General features: G+C 40.8%; 1 protein-coding gene across 1 annotated transcript in view; it reads right to left on the bottom strand.

Moving 5' to 3' along the window:
- The window catches only part of TAF1 (TAF1 RNA polymerase II, TATA box binding protein (TBP)-associated factor, 250kDa), a 119,106-nt gene extending 103,431 nt beyond the window's left edge, over window positions 1–15,675 (bottom strand). Inside the window, exons 1-14 of the mRNA XM_006868546.1 lie at window positions 15,472–15,675; window positions 14,478–14,592; window positions 14,259–14,375; window positions 9,525–9,644; window positions 7,936–8,114; window positions 7,307–7,525; window positions 6,676–6,894; window positions 6,186–6,393; window positions 4,611–4,787; window positions 4,109–4,236; window positions 3,899–4,006; window positions 3,599–3,772; window positions 2,972–3,145; window positions 2,643–2,747 (exon numbers count right to left, since the gene is read on the bottom strand). Of these exons, the coding sequence (XP_006868608.1) occupies window positions 2,643–2,747; window positions 2,972–3,145; window positions 3,599–3,772; window positions 3,899–4,006; window positions 4,109–4,236; window positions 4,611–4,787; window positions 6,186–6,393; window positions 6,676–6,894; window positions 7,307–7,525; window positions 7,936–8,114; window positions 9,525–9,644; window positions 14,259–14,375; window positions 14,478–14,592; window positions 15,472–15,591 (2,163 nt within the window). The 5' untranslated portion in view covers window positions 15,592–15,675. The remainder of the gene's footprint in view (window positions 1–2,642; window positions 2,748–2,971; window positions 3,146–3,598; window positions 3,773–3,898; window positions 4,007–4,108; window positions 4,237–4,610; window positions 4,788–6,185; window positions 6,394–6,675; window positions 6,895–7,306; window positions 7,526–7,935; window positions 8,115–9,524; window positions 9,645–14,258; window positions 14,376–14,477; window positions 14,593–15,471) is intronic.
- Between the last annotated feature and the right edge of the window lie 3,349 nt (window positions 15,676–19,024).

Raw genomic sequence — 19,024 nt, 5'->3', positions numbered from 1 at the left:
ACCAAGTACAAAAGTAGGAAAAGTGATTCCAATTGTTAAGAGAAATTATATGATACAGGAGCTAAAGGTGGGATATGCAGGGTGAGGCCACATTGTAGAGAATGTTAAATGCCATGCTGAAATGTTTAAACTAGACAACAGCAATATTAAGCTGTAGGATAAGCACGCGAGCACAAGGTCAGTTTGAATCACAATGTCGGTGGTTCAAACTCACCAGCTGCTCTTCGGAAACCCTACATAAGGTCACTACGAGTCAGAACTGACCCAACGGCACGTAACAACAACAAACTAATACATTGTAATAAAACTACTGTGCTATTATTCATTAAGCTTTTCCTCTTATGCCAGGCACTTTGCTACATATCTATGTACATAAGTTCATTTAAACTGTACAACATCCCCATGAGGTATGCTCTATTATCATCCCATTTTAAATACTTAAACCACACACTTCAGTAGCCTGAGATCAGAAGAACCAGGTGGTCTCCAGCTACCACCATCAACCGCTCAGATCAGTATCACAAATAGATAGTTCTGGACAGAGGGAGAAAAAAAAAAATGCAGAACAAAATTCAAATCATGAAAAAGACAAGACTTATTGGTATGATAAAGAATGGTGGATGCTCAAGACTGTGGCCCTTAGACACCCCTCAAGTCTGGAATCAACTTTCAGCTACATGATAGGTTCTGTAAAGTGAACAATCTCTCCCTGCACCCCCACGAGGATCTCCTCCTCAAAACAATGAACTATATAAATATATAAGATCAGAAGGGTAGCATCTGCCCAAAAATAAAGTTCAGAAGGCAGGAAGGGGCAGAAAAGATGAACAAATGGAAATGATGAACCGAGAGAGGAAGTAGGAATGTTATTATTTTGAGTTGATTGTAACCAATGTCATCGAACAAAATGTGTATGATTTGTTGAATGGAAAACTAATGTGCTATGTAAACATTCACCCAAATGACAATAAATTCTTAAAAAAAAAAGAGAAATGGAGAAAAGACAAAGCAGGAGAGTGCTGGAGATTTCCCTGCATCATTGGTGAACATCTATACTTTCCTTTAAGAAGCTCTGGTAGCGTAGTGGTTAAGAATCGGGCTGCAAACCGCAAGGTCAGCAGTTCGAAACTACCAGCTGTTCTGCATAAGAAGCGTTCTGCTCCCATAAAGATTTACAGCCTCGGAAACCGTGTACAGGGTCGCTGAGTCGGAACTGACTCCACGGCACACAGCCAGCCAGCCATACTTTCCTTTGACAAAAATATGTGGTCAAGTTACCAAATGGCCCCTTTACATCCATCAGAAAAAGGAGAAACAAAAATCACTACACTAAGGGACTGAAGATGGCTTGATGAAGGTGTGGTTCAAACTCACAAATGACCACAATGCAGTAATTTTACATATACAAAAGACATTTAATAAATTAACTACAGAAAATCATTAATTCCAGGCTGACTTCCCTATGCCATCCAGATTATTTCTGGGTTTCTTACCAGTGTACATTTCAAAAACTAATTTAAACTTAGCCTTGCTGCAGATGTTGTTAAGTGCCATCCCGACTCATAGTGACCCTGTATAGGGTTTTCCGAGGAATGGCTGGTGAGCTTGAAAGGCCGACCTTATGGTTCAAACTGACCTCGCAGTCCAATACATTAACCTTCAGCGCCACATGAGGACTCCAACCTTAGATGTAGGATAACATGTTTTTATAAAAAATATTAAAAAGCCTGTCCACATCCACGACTGATGACAACATTGAGTGTGCATGTGAAATGATTCTGTCAAAAGGAGGAGCGACAGTGGCAAATAATTTGCAAATCAGCCATGACTCTATGAAATATTCCATGACAGACTTGGGTTTTGTAAAGTTTGTGCAAAATGGGTATAGAAACAACTCATGGAAGTGCATTTGGGCATCTGCAAACAAAATTTGGGCTGATACTCAAAGGAAAGTCAAAGTTTCTTTAAAAAAATCTTTACTAGTGATGAGATGTGAATTCATCACTAAGAGCCTGAGAGTAAACGACAGAGAATGGAATAGAAACATCAGCTGGAAAATTAATGCTTACAGTTTTCTGGGACTCTCAAGTGCCAGTATCGGAATACTATCAGGAAAAAGGTTCAACAATCAACAGTGCTCCTTACAGCGATATATTCACTTAAGAGTTGAAGACTAAATTTAGGATTAAATGCACAGGACTGCTATTCAGGTGTGTTGCGATCTTGCATGACAATGCACATCTACACACCTCTACCCACACTGTTGACTGCAAAAACTACATTTTGAGATGTTAAAGCATCTTCCCTATAGTCCTGATCTTGCTCCATTGGACTTTCACCTGTTTGGTCCCCTGAAAGCAGCCCTTCTAGGACAAAGATTCACCTCTGATGAAGTGAAGGCAGAAGTGCACATTGGTGGCTCACAGCTCAGCCTAAAATATTTTTTAATAAGGGAATATGAAAGCTTGTTGACAGATGAACAAAGCGTAATTGAAAAGTATGGGTATTGTGCTGAAAATGATGTATTTGTCTTTTCATTTTTGGGTTATATTGATTTTCTCCATTCAACTGGTTTTTTCTGGGCTGACAAGCTCCTTGCCTGTCAATTCCTTTAGGAAAGAGTTATAACAAGAATCCCTCACCTGTAGTAATTGGCCAGGATGGAGTGAGCCCAGGAAAGGTGATGTGTGACAATAAACAGTTTCCCCATATTTGCAATCTGGGGCTCCAGGATCCTTTCCAGGTTTCTATGAAGAACATAGCAAGACCCAGTTACTATCACAGAACAGTATAATCAATAAACCTACACAAAATGTTCCCTGAGCATGGTTCTTTGCTAATGATTAACTATACAAAAGACAACATTCCTTTCTCCCCAAAAGTTTATAGTATAAAAAAAACAAATACAAATTTGCAGATTATCACTGGATAACTGCATTAGTAACAAAGATTTTCTAGAGCAGAGACTTACCCTTTTATAGTAGTTTTTTATTTTGGTTGCCATGCCAACCTGCATCATTAAGGGTCCATTTTCCTCACTGTATTCTGCAAGAATAAGATCTCCATCCTTGCCTGTGAGATCCTGAGGTGTGCGCATAAAAAACATCTCTCCACCACCTGATGCTTGCCTCTCTTGTTCTCTCATCTGTCCATAACAAGAACACAGACTAGTTCACGATAGGGCAATAATTACAATTGTTGATGCCATTCATTCTGAGGCAAACATAACAAAAAAAATTTCTACCCTGCTTGTTTTCAATTTCATTATGAAAAATTTTAAACCAAGTTCAACAACTATTAAGAACACTTAACCTATTAAACCATCACCTATGTTTTAGTTTATATTCTGCCTATTTATGTTTAACTCTCTATAGATTTTGCTATATCAGTTTTGAAAGTTGCAATTATGATACTTCACCACCTAAGCATTTTAGCATGCATCTTTTAAGAGTATGAACATGCTCCTATATAACCACATCATGTCCTTAGAAAATAAACTATAATTCCCTAATGTTACATAATATCCAGTTCATTTCCCCAATTTATACCTCACCATCTTTTTTTTTTTAGCTTCTTCCTTGCCAGGATTTACTCATACCTTGGCCTTCTTTTTGATGTGCTTTAACAAGGGCTGGACTGAGTGGGGACCTGGCTGAGACAGTGCCCCGAAGGAGTACTTTTTCAGAGGTGGGCGATGGAATTGCCGGAGTTTGATGGGCCCCATGTGAGTGGGAAAGAAGGGCTGCCTCAATTCCACAGCAGGAATCGAGTGCTGAAAAACAAGAAACAGAAAAGTTTAAATTAATTGCTACCTCCAGCCTACGCATGATTAATCATATCCTTCCATCAGAACAAAGCAGTCGGTCCCCACCCACAACTGAAAAGAAGCTACTTTTACCTGGATAATATTCCCTCCAAAGGTGCCTCGAAGACCCTGTTGCTTAGGGTAGTAATATTCATCATTGGAGAGATTCCATGGATCTTTCACTTCTGGCTGAGACATGTTCTAATGATAGATCATCAAATAAAACAAACTTTATTAGACTGCCCTTTCCCATTAACTTTTTTTGGTTCTTCTAAGCACCAAGTTCCCTTTCCCTTCACAGACCTGCTGTGGTTCTTCTTTGATGACTCCTGTTTTTCCTAAGAGAATTCGACTCTTCTTCAGCGATGATTCCTTCTTACTCTCCTTGGAGGGGGAGTTAGAAGTAGCCTCTTCCTTCTCATCAGGAATTTCTGAGAATGAAATAAGTCACTCTGGAGTGGCTATCCCTTAAGATACACTTTACCTACTGATATCTTTATAGTTCCTAACCAGATCTCTCATTCTGCCTAAGACCCCTTCTAGTCCATGATTCATTCTGACCAAACAAACTGTATTCCTGACAAATCTCAAGGTGTTACTTTCCAACATTCCTACATTTATAAGTATTTTTCCTAAACAATCCACAAATATTAGAAACTGACAGTCACAATCTTATACTTATACTAGACACTGGAAGTGTCTAGTATTGACCTTCTCCAACTCTTCTGAGTTCCTCCTGCCCCATGACATTAGCAGCAAGCTGTCAAAGATGGAGAAGGAATATTTGCCTCTGACAGTACCATACCCAAAATGAGGTTCTCATCATTGGGATCAAGTGTCAAAACAGGAGGCTCCAACAGCCGGGGCATGGACTGAGCATCCCAAATGATGTTGTCCTCCCAACGTCCATATACCAGCTCCTCATTGTCAGCAGGAAAAATAGAGTACCAAGGTTTGTCATCATCCAAGGTGACTGCAAAACCTAGTCAAAGCAGAAGGAAGAAACTCTAAATAACAGACAAAACATTTATGTCCACAATAATCATGAGCACATGTGCTAGTAGTGACTCATGTGGGTACTGAAAAAGAACCAAGTGGACAGTGTATTTCTTACTTCAAAATTTAAACAGTGTCAATACTTAACAATAGGGATTGATGAATGATATGGTAAAATTGGCAACAATGAATGGAAGTAACAAAAATAATTTCAGGTAAATAAATCATGAAACTTCCATGTAAGAATATAAAGTATGGCACTGTAGGATAAGCACTGGTTTGCTAACTGTAAATGTTTATGGGAGCAGACAGCCTAATCTTTCTCCCACAGAGCAGCCGTTGGGTTTGAACTGCCAACCTTGAGGTTAGTAATCCAGTGCTTATACTACAGTGCCACCAGAGCTCCTTAGTGAAGAAAATTTAGAATATACAATAAAGTATAAAGAATAAATTTGAAGCTGACTGTGATCTTGTTGTTGTTGTTAAGTGCCGTCGAGTCGGTTCCGACCCATAGTGACCCTGTACAGGGTTTCCGAGGGTGTAAATCTTACGGGAGTAGAAAGCCTCATCTTTCTCCCTTGGAGCGGCTGGTAGATTCGAACCGCTGACCTTAAGGTTCGCAGCCCGATTCGTAACCACTACGCTACTGTGATCTTACAGACCAGAAATAACCACTGTCAATCCTTTAGTGTATTTCCTTTTAGTTCATGTTTATGTAGTTTGCCTTTTTTTTCATTTGCAAATGGGTATCAAATATGTCATTTCATAATGCTTTTCCCCACTGAGAGTGAGTTTCTCATGTAATTAAACATTTTTATGAAGAACTTTGAATGGTAAACTATTTAGAAATACACAAAGAAGAAAGAAGAAAGACAGCAAGGAAATACATCATAAACTTATCTTTGGATACTAAGAATATTGGCAATTTAAAAAAATTTTGGAGGGGCAAAGAAAGAATGCTGGACTGTATTTTCAAAGTTTTCTATGTTAAGCATTGCTTACCTTTTTTTTTTTTTAACCTATTTCAAGGATTTAAAAAAAAAAAAAAAGCAAATACTAGACAAAAGACAAAGAGCCATTGTTGCAATTCAGAAAGATCTTTTGACTTCAAAGAGGCTTTAAAACTTTTTCTAATGAGAATCCAGAGTCAGTCCTAATTCATTGATGTTGTTGCTAAGTGCCTTCAAGTCAGTTCTGACTCATAGCAACCCTATATAGGGTTTCTGAGGAGTAGCTGGTGGGTGATCCTACAGCGCACCCCACCAAGCTAACATCAAGGGTCAGATTAAAACACTTCACTGTCCCCCAGCAGCCCAAAAGATTGTAACTTAGGATGACTGGGTTGTAAGGCAGTGTGCTAGACACAGTTGGCATGGAAGCACACCTTGTTGAACATTGTAAGCCATGGCATTCCTAGTCATACTGGAAGGAAGCCATCCTGCCAGGCTTGCACGCTGAGGTTTTGTCCCTTTATGTTTGACATCCTCCCCATCCCAAATGATATCATCCTCCCAATGCAGCTGCGTCACCATCAGGAAGTTTTCATCAGCCAGAAGATCAGTGCCACTGCTTTCCTCCAGCTTCCTAAAGTCCTGTAGAAATAGGGAAGGAACAACAAATATTGACTGGTCACAGTTCCCCCTCTTCTAATCCTCTAACAGAGATGTATCTTAAATGGTCCTTGACTTGAGAAAAGGACCCTAATTGCCAGGGTGATATACTATACACCAAGCAAAAATATTAGGCATCTAAATCTCCCACCAAAGAAATAGTACCCAGTTTCTCCCTGATTAAGAAGTCTAGTAAAATTGACAGGCCCCTGACATGACAGGCCCCTGGTTAACTTCTAATTTTTACATCCCAGTGCTGCTCACCTCCATCATTCTACATTTTATCACAGGTTCCTGTTCTGTCTTTCTCAGTTTGAAGCCATAGTCAAAACCACTGCCATCTTCAGGGACACGCAGCCGATCGTACCATAGTCGGGCAGGCCCATAACGCCACTCAGCCACTCTTGGTTTGGTATCTGTCACTTTATCTATATCTCCAGTTGATTGGGAAAACTTGGACTCTACTGGAGCCATCATTGTGATCTGTAACAGAGGAAAAAGTAGAAGGGGGAAGATTTCTGAATCCCTGATGTCTTAAAACTATAGGGAGTTTAAAGTTAGGAGGGGAACTTAGGATGATTCTTAAAATAAGACTCTTTAACCTGGAGTTAGAATTAAAGAATGGTGGGTGGTACATCTTGGCACACTCTCGCATTCCAACTTTTCTGTTCACCAGTATAAGCATTACCAGTTACCCAAACCCTTCTCTAGCCACCATACTTTTCTATTACAATAGAAAAAAGGGAAGCCCACTAGGATTGAAAGCATGGATATGTGATGATAATCACCAGAGGACTTTGTCAGCTAAGGTATTATTTCTAAATTAGACATAAACTAGGAAGAACCCATTTGTTCCCTTTGTAGGCCTTCATCCCAGATCTTTCATTTTGCCTACTTCATCATCAGAGAGACACTGCTCTGGAGGTGGTGGTGGAGCATAGTCATAGTTCCACAAAGACTTCTGGTTAACTTCTAATTCTACTGAGCACTCCATCTCCTGGATCTGCTCTTCTTGTATGAGTTCACGGTGTTTTTTTTTCCTTTTTCTCCGAGCACTCCGCCAAACAGATGGGACATTCTTCCCTGGTCCAAAAAGACGTAAAAACCGTAACACCTAAAACACAGAACATGTTACTATGTCACAGTCTCAGTGCCAAATAGAACAGCACTACATGGGCCTGGAAATTCCCCTGAAGGTCTACTCAACTGTGGGGAAGGATAAGGAATGCTAAACTGAGCTTTATAACATCTACCAATGAAGTAAAAAATGTCCCTCAATAATTTGGACTAGTTCTTTTAAAACAATAGGACAATTTCTTATGACAACATAAATTATATTTACCATTAAGGTAGATAACTTCAAATAAGAACTTAATATGGTGTATAAAGAGCTCTCACAGTCAACATATTATTAAATAAGGAAACTCTTAGATCTTATCCATTCTGTATTCATCATTCTAAAACAGAACTCAGTATTTGGAAGAGGTCAGTGATCTGCAATATGGGTGTTTTCAATAAAAGTACCTTGCCAGGTCGAAATTCTGGGAAAAGTTCTGTGACACTCGGCAACAGCTTGGTGGCATCATGCTGCATAATCCCAGCCAATGGTAGGGTCAGCTTTCCATCCTCAGATTCTGCCTGTGTTGCTTCCTGAGGTCCCATCTCAGATTCTGAGTCAGAGGAACTACTGAAGTCCACTTTCTCTGAGGCCAAAGAGGAAGGGGCAATGATGGAGGGCAAGATGATGCCTTCTCCATCTTCAGACACTGCAACAAGGAAGAGAAACCCCTGTGACATGTAACTGTGAGCATATTTCCTCAAATTCAGCCAATACCCACTCTAGGGTATACACGCACAGCTCAATAGCAGGGGTTATAGTCCCAAGCACCCAGATTACTAGTAGGCAACCCAGAAAACTCATTCCAACTCAGTATGTCCCACCAGCCCCAACTCACCTTGTACCTGGTACCCTATGTGATGAGAGAAAACAAACACTATTACTAAATTTACTACTTTCTGTGTAAGTGTATGAGGTTAAAGAAATGTGACCAATAGCAAATGTATATAATTTATACAGTCAGGCCCTATATCATGTTCTATTCAGGGATCCATATACTGGATAATTTTTTTTTTTTTTTAACTCACAGGATAACAATGAAATTTGTTTAGCATAAAATAAGACCTATGACATAAAGCTAACAGATGATTTTTATCTTGCCATCAGAAGAATTTAGACTAACTAAGCCCATAAAAATGAGAATGTGGTGGCTCTGTTGCATAAGCACTGGACTGCAAACCTCAAGGTCACCAGTTTGCGTTCACCTGTTGCTTCAGGGAGAAAGATGAGGCTTTAGCTCCTGCAAAGACTTCTAGCCTTGAAAACCCTATATAGGGTCACTGTGAGTGGGAACAAGCCCAAATATACAGAAGACCAAAAACACTGCCTTTAAAATCTCTGAACATCTGATACCTGGTGCTATATGACTTATACACATTCCAGGATGCCTTCCCCCATTTTCTTCTTCTTAAAAAAAGTCATCTGAATAGGTAGTTTTCAAATACCAGTATGCAGATTATCTGCATCAGAAATCACTTGGAGTCAACACTTTAAAATTCCTAGACTCTACCTTAAATCTTCTGAATCAGATTCTCTAGGGGTAGAAATCAGAAATCAGCATTTTAAAATAAGACTTGAGGTGATTTTGAAGGACAGCTAAATGTAAGAACCACTTTTTCTTGAATTCATGTGAAAATACTATTGCCAATTGTTTTGAAGCATATCTTTCTTTTAATGTTAACATTTAAAGATGTAGAAGCTTTCCTGTCCTAGCAGCTTAATTTTATTTTGTTGTTGTTGTTAAGTGCCATCGAGTCAGTTCCGACACATAGCAACCTTGTCTAGGGCGACCCTGGTCTAGGGTTTCCGAGAAGCAGCTGGTGAGCTTGAACCGCTGACCTTGCAGTTCAAACAGCTTTGCAGTTTGGCGCATTAACCCACAGCGCCACACCAGGACTCCCTAATTTTATTTAATAGCCCCTTTATACGTATGTCCAAGTCTACACTAACGAATGGAAACTTGTTCCTTAGACAAAAGCAAACAATTTCTACTCACCACTGGCAAGAGCATCCTGGTCTTTATCCTTCTTTATTGGTATTGGGGGTGGGGGTGGAGGTGGCATCAACTTGCAGTCAATGTCTTCACAATCAGCATCATAGTCATCTTCATCATAATCTAATAATAAAACCAAGATATCTCCTCAATATCCAGAAAGTTAGACAACAGCCTTGAGCTACCATTCAAGAATTTTAAGCACCTCATAAAGAATTTAGAGATGCCTTCAGAAAGAGAAGAAGGACATCATGGTTAGACAAATATCCCAACACTTTGTTTAATGCCTGATGCAGAAATATAGGGCATTCATAAGAGTTATTTAGGAACTTTTGATTCCTTCTTCTGATCAAATTTTATTTTGGTTTTCATTTTCACTCTGTTCAAACTCAAAAACTGAATTTAACATTCTTTTTCCTCTGTTAAGTTTCCTGTAAGACTGGACTTTCTTCGCTACTTCTTCTGTATACCTTCTGTAGTTATAAATTCGTTTGACTGCCTCTGTAACCACAGGTATCACTCAACATTTGGTCCTGAACACTTTTTTTAACCCCCATACACACTCACCATGCACTTTCTCAAGAATCACCTTTATCCAGATTAAACCCAAATCTTGCCCTGACTTGTCATTTTTCACAATTCCTAAAGAACCTGTCTCCTCAGATATTCAACAACTCTATCCAATTATCACAAGATCCCTAAGTTGTGCAACCTACTGTCATCTACTAACCTAGTAGCACAGTGGTTAAGCACTCAGTTGATAAGCAAAAGATTAGTGGTTTGAGACTACCGGCCACTCCAAGGGAGAAAAGATGCGGCAGTTTGCTTCTGTAAAGATTACATGCCTTGGAAAATCTATGGGGCAGTTTTATGCTGTGCTATAGGTTCAAGCTCACCAACTGCTCCTTGGAAACCCTATACAGGGTCGCTGTGGGTCAGAATCGACTCGACGGCGCTAACAACAACAACAACATAGGGTCACTATGAGTTGGAATGAACTCAACTTTTTTAAGTTGTACTAACCTCAAAGGGAGTCCTGGTGTGGCATTGTGGGTTAATGCACTAGACCGCAAAACCATCTGAACTGCAAGGTCGGCGGTTCAAGCTCACCAGCTGGTTCTTAGAAACGCTATACAAGTCGCCATGGGTCGGAACTGACTCGACGGCACTTCACAACAACAACCTCAAAGGAGAGTCCTGGTGGGGCGCTGTAGGATAAGTACTAGACTTCTAATTGCAAGGTTGGCGATTTAAACTCACCAGCCACTACTTGGAAAACCTATACAGGATCGATTTGAGTCAGAACTGACTTGATGGCACTTAACAACACTCTCAAGGGTGGTGGTTATGCTGCAGTATAACTTTGTAACATATGGAGCCCCATGAATCGGAATCAACTTGACAACAGGTTGTTTTATCTTCTGTCGCACCTCCTTTAAATTCCCTTTTGTTACTATTATTACCACCTCTATCCTCACATTTCCAGCTTCTAACTTTAGTCTCCTCTCTCATTCATTAATCTCCTAACCTTCAACACACCTTTTTCAATTAATCATTAATGTTGTCAGTTGCTATCAAGTTGATTCTGATTCATGACAACCACATGTGTGCAGAGAAAAACTGTTTCATAAAGGTCTTCAAGGCCAGGACCTTTTGGGAGCCTGTGTTCCAAGACATCAGAGGGTGTGTTTGATCGGTCAACCTTTCAGCTAGTAGTCTAGCACTTAACCATTTGCATCACCCAGACTCTTATCAATTGAAACCAAACCAAACTCACTGCCATAGAGTCAATTCCAATTCACAGTGACCCTGTACAGGGTTTCCGAGGCTGTAAATCTTTACGAGAGCAGAAAGCCTCCTCTCTCTCCCACAAAGCATCTGACAAAGATGGGTGGGGGCTTAAACTGCCAAGCTTGTTGTTAGCAGTCCAGTGTTTATCCTACAGCACCACTAGGGCTCCTTCTAACCATCAATAGTAGTAATTACATCAACTTTCATGTATTGTGCGCTAGGCATCTATAGTTACTCCATTATAATCCTCCCAATAATAGTGTAGTGGTTATGAGTTGGGCTGCTAGTCTCATGGTCAGCAGCTTGAAACTACCAGCGGTTCCACGGGAGAAAGATGGGGCTTTCTGCTCCCATAAAGATTTACAGCCTCAGAAACCCTATACAGGGTTTCTATGACCAGTAATGGTACTAAGTAAGAATTATTCTGAGTTACATAACTTATTTACTCAGGGTAATACAGCTTTAAATGATAAAATCAGAACTCAATGTGGTTTAATGATAAAATACATACCCTCACCGACCAAGTCCCACGGATGTTTTTTCAGCAACTGTCAAGTTTGACCCTTCCTATAATTACCCACATTTGTCACCCCAGATTCCAAATTAGTTTGATACATCTCTCTTTTCTACTAAAAAGCCCAGAGCAACAAGTTCCACTTTTCTAAAACACCATTTAGGAAGTTAAAGGTAATTAACTACCATTTACTGAGCATCAATGACCCCAGCATGATGTGATTTCATATCATGTGATAATGAAATCAAATTCTCACAAAAGATCAATTAATGACGTAGCTGCTATCACCACCTTTGTTGCAGACAAGAAAACTAAGGAATTATTACAAATGAGAAATCCAAGCACCAGAGATTAGGAGTCACACTAAATACATAGTAGGGATTTGAATCTAGGACATTCTGAACCTAAGACATTCTGAAATCAAAGTCCATGATTTTACCATTATACTACTCTGCCTCTTAATTTAAGAATCTATGTTGATTTATAATTCTTCAGGACATCAAACTCCAAATAACGCATACACAAAAGTACTGCCAAATCGCTCCTAACACCTAAGTATCCTTGGTTATTGTGATATATTCTTTCCACTACTTTCAAGCAAAACTACTGGTTAATCCCCCCAACACACACACACACAATTTGCTCATTTTTATTTCCAAACCTTTAGACAAGTCATGTTTCCAAACCAAAATGCCCTGTTGCTTGCTTCCTCCTATCAAGCCTTGTCTCTTATCTCTTTGAAAAATGTATTCACATATTACCTCCCTGAAGCCTTCCCTAATGACATCCAACCACTTCTAAAGAACCCTTTTAAATCAAGCTGTGCAAAGCAGTCTGTGCCAGGGGGAGGGGAAACTAAGGGCAAGGTGAAGGTACCTAAAGAAAACAAAAGAATCTGGAAATGAGCATTCCATAGTACTGAGACACCTCCCTCTCCAGGAAGTCAGCTCATAAAACCCAACTAGGCACCCCCTAATCCATAATTGAAAATTATACCTTCCACTGAAAATTAAGAGCTGCCATCACCACTCCTTAGCCTTAGTCAAAATATTAGTGCTTAAAAATATTAGCTATGCAATTTGACTTATTCTGGCAGCCCCTCAACACTAAATTAAACATTCCATACAGAAACATGACCTTGTGAAGCTGATGCCTTATTATGGATAATGGAGTCTGGTGTGGCACTGCAGGATAATCACCAGACTGTTTGTGGTTCAAACCCACCATCCCCTCCTTGGAAACCCTATACAGAGTAGCTATGAGTTGGAGCCAACTCGTTGGCACATAACAACAATAATTATGGATAATTTTTGGTAGTTGTTTATCCCACCTTCCACAAATGATTAAAAATCCTTGAAAGTAGACCCTGTTATCTTCTATTTTTCTTGGATTACTTCTTGTGTATGTGGTGCAGTTAATTCTCTTTATATAAAAATTAATCAAATCCACTAACTGGTCCTGTAGCAAGTAAGTTCAAGTATTTACTATAGCTTTATCTTTATTTTGGGGCACCCTGGAATCTTAATACAAAAGTGTACAATGCATAAAAATTAGCAACCCACAAGCAATCAGAGATCGTGTAGGGTAGTTGAAAGAATGGATTACGACTAGTAGCTCTAGGTTCCAAGAGTACTAAACTCTAAGCTCCTCAAGATCAGATTGTAAATTTTATTATCTTTGTTCCATGTAGCACACAATCAATGGTACTCAATCAATGTCTAATAAACTAAAGTTACTGAATTAGTCAGACTTCCACATATGTGCGGAGGTTCAAAATAATCACTGAGAACCCTCCCAGCCCTGACATTCTGATTCCATAATGTAACACCTTAGACCAGGAAGAAAAATCTATGTTGAATAAGCATTAAGCACATTTGTGGGTTAATGTGCCAGACTGCAAAGCCGTTTGAACTGCAAGTTGGTGGTTCAAGCTCACCAGCTGCTCCTCGGAAACCCTATACAAGGTCGCTATGGGTCAGAACCACCTCAATGGCACTTAACAGCAACATCATCAGCATATAGGTAGCTGAACAATTCACAGAATTTGAGATGATATACGTATCTATTTATATAGGATACTGTATACTTTTATCCTTCTTGTGTTACAAATTCATTGGAAACAAAGACTGTTTGTTTCACCATCTGTAATTGTAACAGCATCTAGAAGAATGCCATGAACCTTATGGATACACAAACACTAGGTGATGAGGAAAGCATTAACATCCTTACTTGGTATTCTCTAAGAATTTGGTACTGAAGAATATGAGAAAATAAAAAGCCTCAATATGGTGAGACTGCCTCACAACATCACAACACAAAAGCAGATAGGAGCTACTTGGAACTAAAGGACAGAAATCAGGCAGAGTCAAAAGTGAACTACACAAGCAGGAAAATGCCCTGGAAAGCTTTTAGCGATGACACTGAAGAATCACCTGAGTGGCAAAGGGGCTGCAAACTCCCCATTGCCTGCTGGTATCTTCGGCTTTCATCTTCTGCTACCTCATTGATATCTGAATAGTCCACGGCATCTTCTGTACTCTTAATCCACCCTATTAATTAACAAAAAGGGGTGGGGGGGATTCTCAACATAACATAGAGCAAGTAACTCTCACTCCCTCCTCCCCTCCTTACTCCCGTGTCCCAGACTTCACCTTCATCATTTACCAGGGCACCGTCATTCCCAGTCAATTCTTCATTGGCAGTGAGTTCAGTGATCAGGCTGCCCAGACCCAAAGCCCCCAAGCCTGCCAAGTGCTTCTTACACTCCTGAAAAAAGGGACAGCACCAGAGTAGAAGGGTAACAACTAAACCCAAGCTTCCCACACCACATGGCTCATTTCCCTGGGCCACCATGACAAGGAGCATTACTACACTCAAGAACTATAAAGTGGATCTTCCACTAAACTCCATGTTAACCAGATCCTTACTAAAGTACCTTGCCCACGTCCAGCTGCCACTTTCAACGTTATACAAGGAACGACTTGTCAAAGAACCACCAGTACGACCATTAGAATGGAATAGCAGTTCTCTGAACAAGGCCAGGTCAGGCGATGACTTTTTTGCTCTTTTGCATGTGTAGCAGGGGAGGGGAAACATGACCAGTTATATTCCTTGTGAATGGGAACTTGCATGCTTCAACGGGGCACAGGCAACAATTTCATGAATGTCAATGAACACACGGGGGAAACTACGCTTGCTTCCATCACACAAGGATGCTGTGACTAGTCACTGTTCTAATGGGTGGAGCCTGACCCAAGGAATGCGCCCCAGGTTCTGTCCAGTTCTCCAGGGCTGCCTCGGATCAGCTAGGTCAGACACGCAGACCAGTTTTCCAGAATCTCCAAGATTTCCAGAGAAACGATGTCAAAGCTATTTCGCTAGGTTCCTTGATTGCCTTTTCAGGTAGAAAGTTCTCTTCCAAGCAACCCACACCCTGGCGCTGTCCTACCCTCTCCTGTCTGTCAGGCTACTCTCCCTGCCCACGCCCAGAGAACCCCGCTCCTCTTCCCATTCACTTCCTCTTCTCTGAGGTTAACTGCACCTGTCCAGAGGCTACCACAACGTGCTTGATTCTCACTCTCCTCACTATACCCCCCAGCCTGAGCCGCACCACCCACCTCCCTATCCCCACGCCCACCCCCTCACATCGTCCAAGACGCTTTCCCCCTCCAGTTGCCCGGCTCCATTGATGTTGCCGAAAAGGAAACCGGCTAGAGAAAATGGACCGCCTCCAGTCGAATCTTCATCGCTATCCGAGTCTGACATGATGGCGGCGACAGGGTTGACGGCAACTGCAGCCGGGTCCCATAGACCGGAAACAAAAACATCGATTGCCCAGAAGTAACTTACAGACCTTCTTGACCGTACTAGGCGGTACCGGAAGCGGAATAAAGAAAAAGTAAACGGAAAACCGGCAGTCCTGAGAGGAAAGAGACTAGGTGTTACTACTTTACTAACGGCTTTTCATTTGAACCTTGGAGATCAGGAGGCTGAATTTGTGAAAAGCGGTTGGTCAAATAAAACATTCAGTCCCGCCCCTTCCATTTCTCTGCTTTGGGCTTTCTCGAAGCTCCGGTTGAGCGTGACTGTTCTTCGTCCAATCAGAGAGAAAGCTGCTGGAGCGTCGGAACCTTCTTCCGGGTAGCCGCACGTCACTACGCCACTCTACGCAGAAGGTTTAGGACTTGTTTTTCTGTTCTTTGCTGTCTGCGGCTTTACCGCTATGCCCAGAAGGTTGTAAGCTAGTGGTTTCGAGTTGACTTTTCGCCACAGAAGTGGATTTTTGCTTCATATTCTCAACCTTTTATTTCGTTAAATTCGAAAGTGGAAGACTTTCACCTAAACTCACAGTTAACGTTTGCCAGGCGGTTTTTTGTTTTGTTTTCCTGAAAGTGGGTTACAGAAGTGGTAACTCAAACCTAAAAATAGATTTCTTACTACTTAAGCACAATCCCATCATTTAAATGTCTTTAACGTCTTTAAATGTACAAACACTTATTGTCATGTAATTAGCAGCCCAGATTTCCTTAATTGTTCTAATTGGGGCATTTTCTGTTTTTCAATCCTAATGCCATTCAGTGTTCGTGCACTGCATGACATTCAATGTTCATGCATGTGCATTCCCTACCCCAGACGTGGAGTATGATATTTACAAACCAATATCTGGGGTTCATTGCTTATAGACCCTTTCAGTGGACAGAGCTATGCGGGGAAGGGAAATACTTACAACTCAACATCATAGGATTCTTCCTCACCTGCTCCCATTCCATATTTGTATCTTGTTTTTCTCACAGTGAAATCCTAGTTCCCAACATTAATATATTCACCCTTAAGAATTATAACACCCATGTTATTAAGTGCTGTCAAGTTGTTCAAACCCCTAGCCACCCTGAATAGTGACTCTGAAAGGCCAACCTTGTGGCCTTGGTTCAAACCAACTTACAGTTCAGTGCTAATCCTACAGGGCCATACCTGGACTGGAAAGCACCCATATTACTACAAACATACTACAAATGTAATTCTAAGTTCAGAATTCCTTTGCAGTTTTTTGTCCTTATAACCCATCAAAGACAATGCACATGTTGTTGTTGTTGTTAGGTGCCATCCAGTAGGTACTGACCCATAGCGACCTTATGCACAGCAGAACGAAACACTGCCTGGTCCTGGGCCAACCTCACTACTGTTGCCACGCTTGAGTCCATCGATACTGCCACTTGGCCAATCCATCTCGTTGGGGGGTCTTCCTCTTTTTCTCTGATCCTCCACCTTACCAAATATGATATCCTTCTCCAGTGACTGGTCCCACCTGACAATATGTCCGATGTATGAGAGACGATGTTTGGCCATCTTGGCCTCCAAGGAGGACTCTGGCTGCACTTCTTCCAAAACGGATCTATTGGTTCTTTTGGCAGCCTATGGCATTTTTAATATTCTCCTCCAACACCATAACTCAAAGGCATCAGTTCTTCTACGGTCTTCCATATTCACTGTCCAGCTTTCACATGCATATGAGGTTATTGAAAATACCATGGCTTGGGTCAGGCGCACCTTAGTCCTCAAGCTGACATCTTTGCTCTTCAACACTTTAAAAGTCTTGTGCAGCAGATTTGCTTAATGCAATACATCATTTGATGCTTGACTGCTGCTTCTGTGAGTGTTGATAGTTGGTCCAAGAAGAATGAAGTCCTTGACAACTTCAATCTTTTCTCCGTTGATAAGAATGTTGTTTTTTGGTCCAGTTGTGAGGATTTTTGTTTTCTTTACATTGAAATGTGATCCATAACGAGGGCTGTGCTCTTTGATCTACATCAGTAAATGTTTTAAGTCCTCTTCACTTTCAGCAAGCAAGGTTGTATCATCTGCATATTGCAGATTGTTAATGAGTCTTCCTCCAATCCTGATGCCACGTTTTTCTTCATAGAACCCAGCTTCTCGGATGATTTGTTCAGCATACAGGTTAAGTATGGTGAAAGAATACAAACTTGTCGCACACCTTTCTTAATTTTAAACCATTCAGTATTCCCATGTTCTGTTCGAACAACTGCTTCTTGGTCCATGTACAGATTCCTCATGAGCATAATTAAGAGTTCTGGGATACTCATACTTCGTAATGTTGTCCATACAATGTTAAAATATTCTTTAAATTTTTCCTCTGTGGATTTATGTCCATTTAGAATCATTTGTTTCTGTTTATATTCAACTTTAGGGTTTCTGTTTATTGCCTTTTTATATAATTTTATTTTTCAGAACACGCAAACCTTCACTTGATTCACAGTCAAGATATTAAAAAACCAAAAGAAGTCTTGCTCCCATGCCTGTGCCCTCTGTTTCACTCCCTATATAAAGGTAAGTCAAAAAGTATTGCTACAACCTACAGGAAAAATACAAAACAGTATACACAGACAGACTGTTACTACAAGAACAAGCAAGTTGCTTGCCCAGGAGACATCAAGGCAAGTGGTCGGGTTCCCTCAGTGTAAATCCCCTTGCAAGACTAAGACTCAATGGGAATACACGCTCTGATTGGTGACCACGCTTGTCACCGATAAGGGGAAGTGAGGGGAAAAACAACAATGAAGCTGCAAGCTAATGGTCAATAGACTCCTGTGAACCCAGGTAGAGACCCGGTTGGCCAGCAGTGTGGCAAGACCTGGGGACTCTTGGGCCCAAAGTCAGTGACATAGTCACAGAGGAATAGAGTGGAGAGTGAAGTGTCCAGCTGATAAGAAGAGAGGGCATATGCACAAGAACACTTGCAGATAATACTCACTTGACCTGGCTTCAATTACTGGATGATCAGAGCTTAACTAAAAGAAGAAAGAAGAGGAAAAAAAGAGTAATCTGATACAATTTGATGAACTTGACCTACACCTATGGATGCAGTAGCTCAAAAGAGGGAACAAATCCATAGACAGGGATGGGCAACTTGGACATTGGCTACCCAAAATGAGGTCGAGGGGGCTACAAAGGTAAAAGAAGTGACTGGCTTACAAGCTTTCAAGAGGGAATCTGGGGGGGGGGAGCGGGTAAAAAAAAAAAAGAGAGAGATGATTGAGCTGATTCAATCTGATGAACTTGACCTATGCATACGAATGCAGTGACTCAAAAGAGGCGACAAATCCTTACAGCAGGAAACATTCCTACCCCCTCCACACACAGAATGGACAGAGATGGGCAACTTGGACATTGGATACCCAAA

The sequence above is a fragment of the Chrysochloris asiatica genome, unplaced genomic scaffold, assembly GCF_000296735.1.
Source record: "Chrysochloris asiatica unplaced genomic scaffold, ChrAsi1.0 scaffold00118, whole genome shotgun sequence".
Lineage (NCBI taxonomy): Eukaryota > Metazoa > Chordata > Mammalia > Afrosoricida > Chrysochloridae > Chrysochloris > Chrysochloris asiatica.
This window is presented reverse-complemented; position numbering and strand designations above follow the sequence as displayed.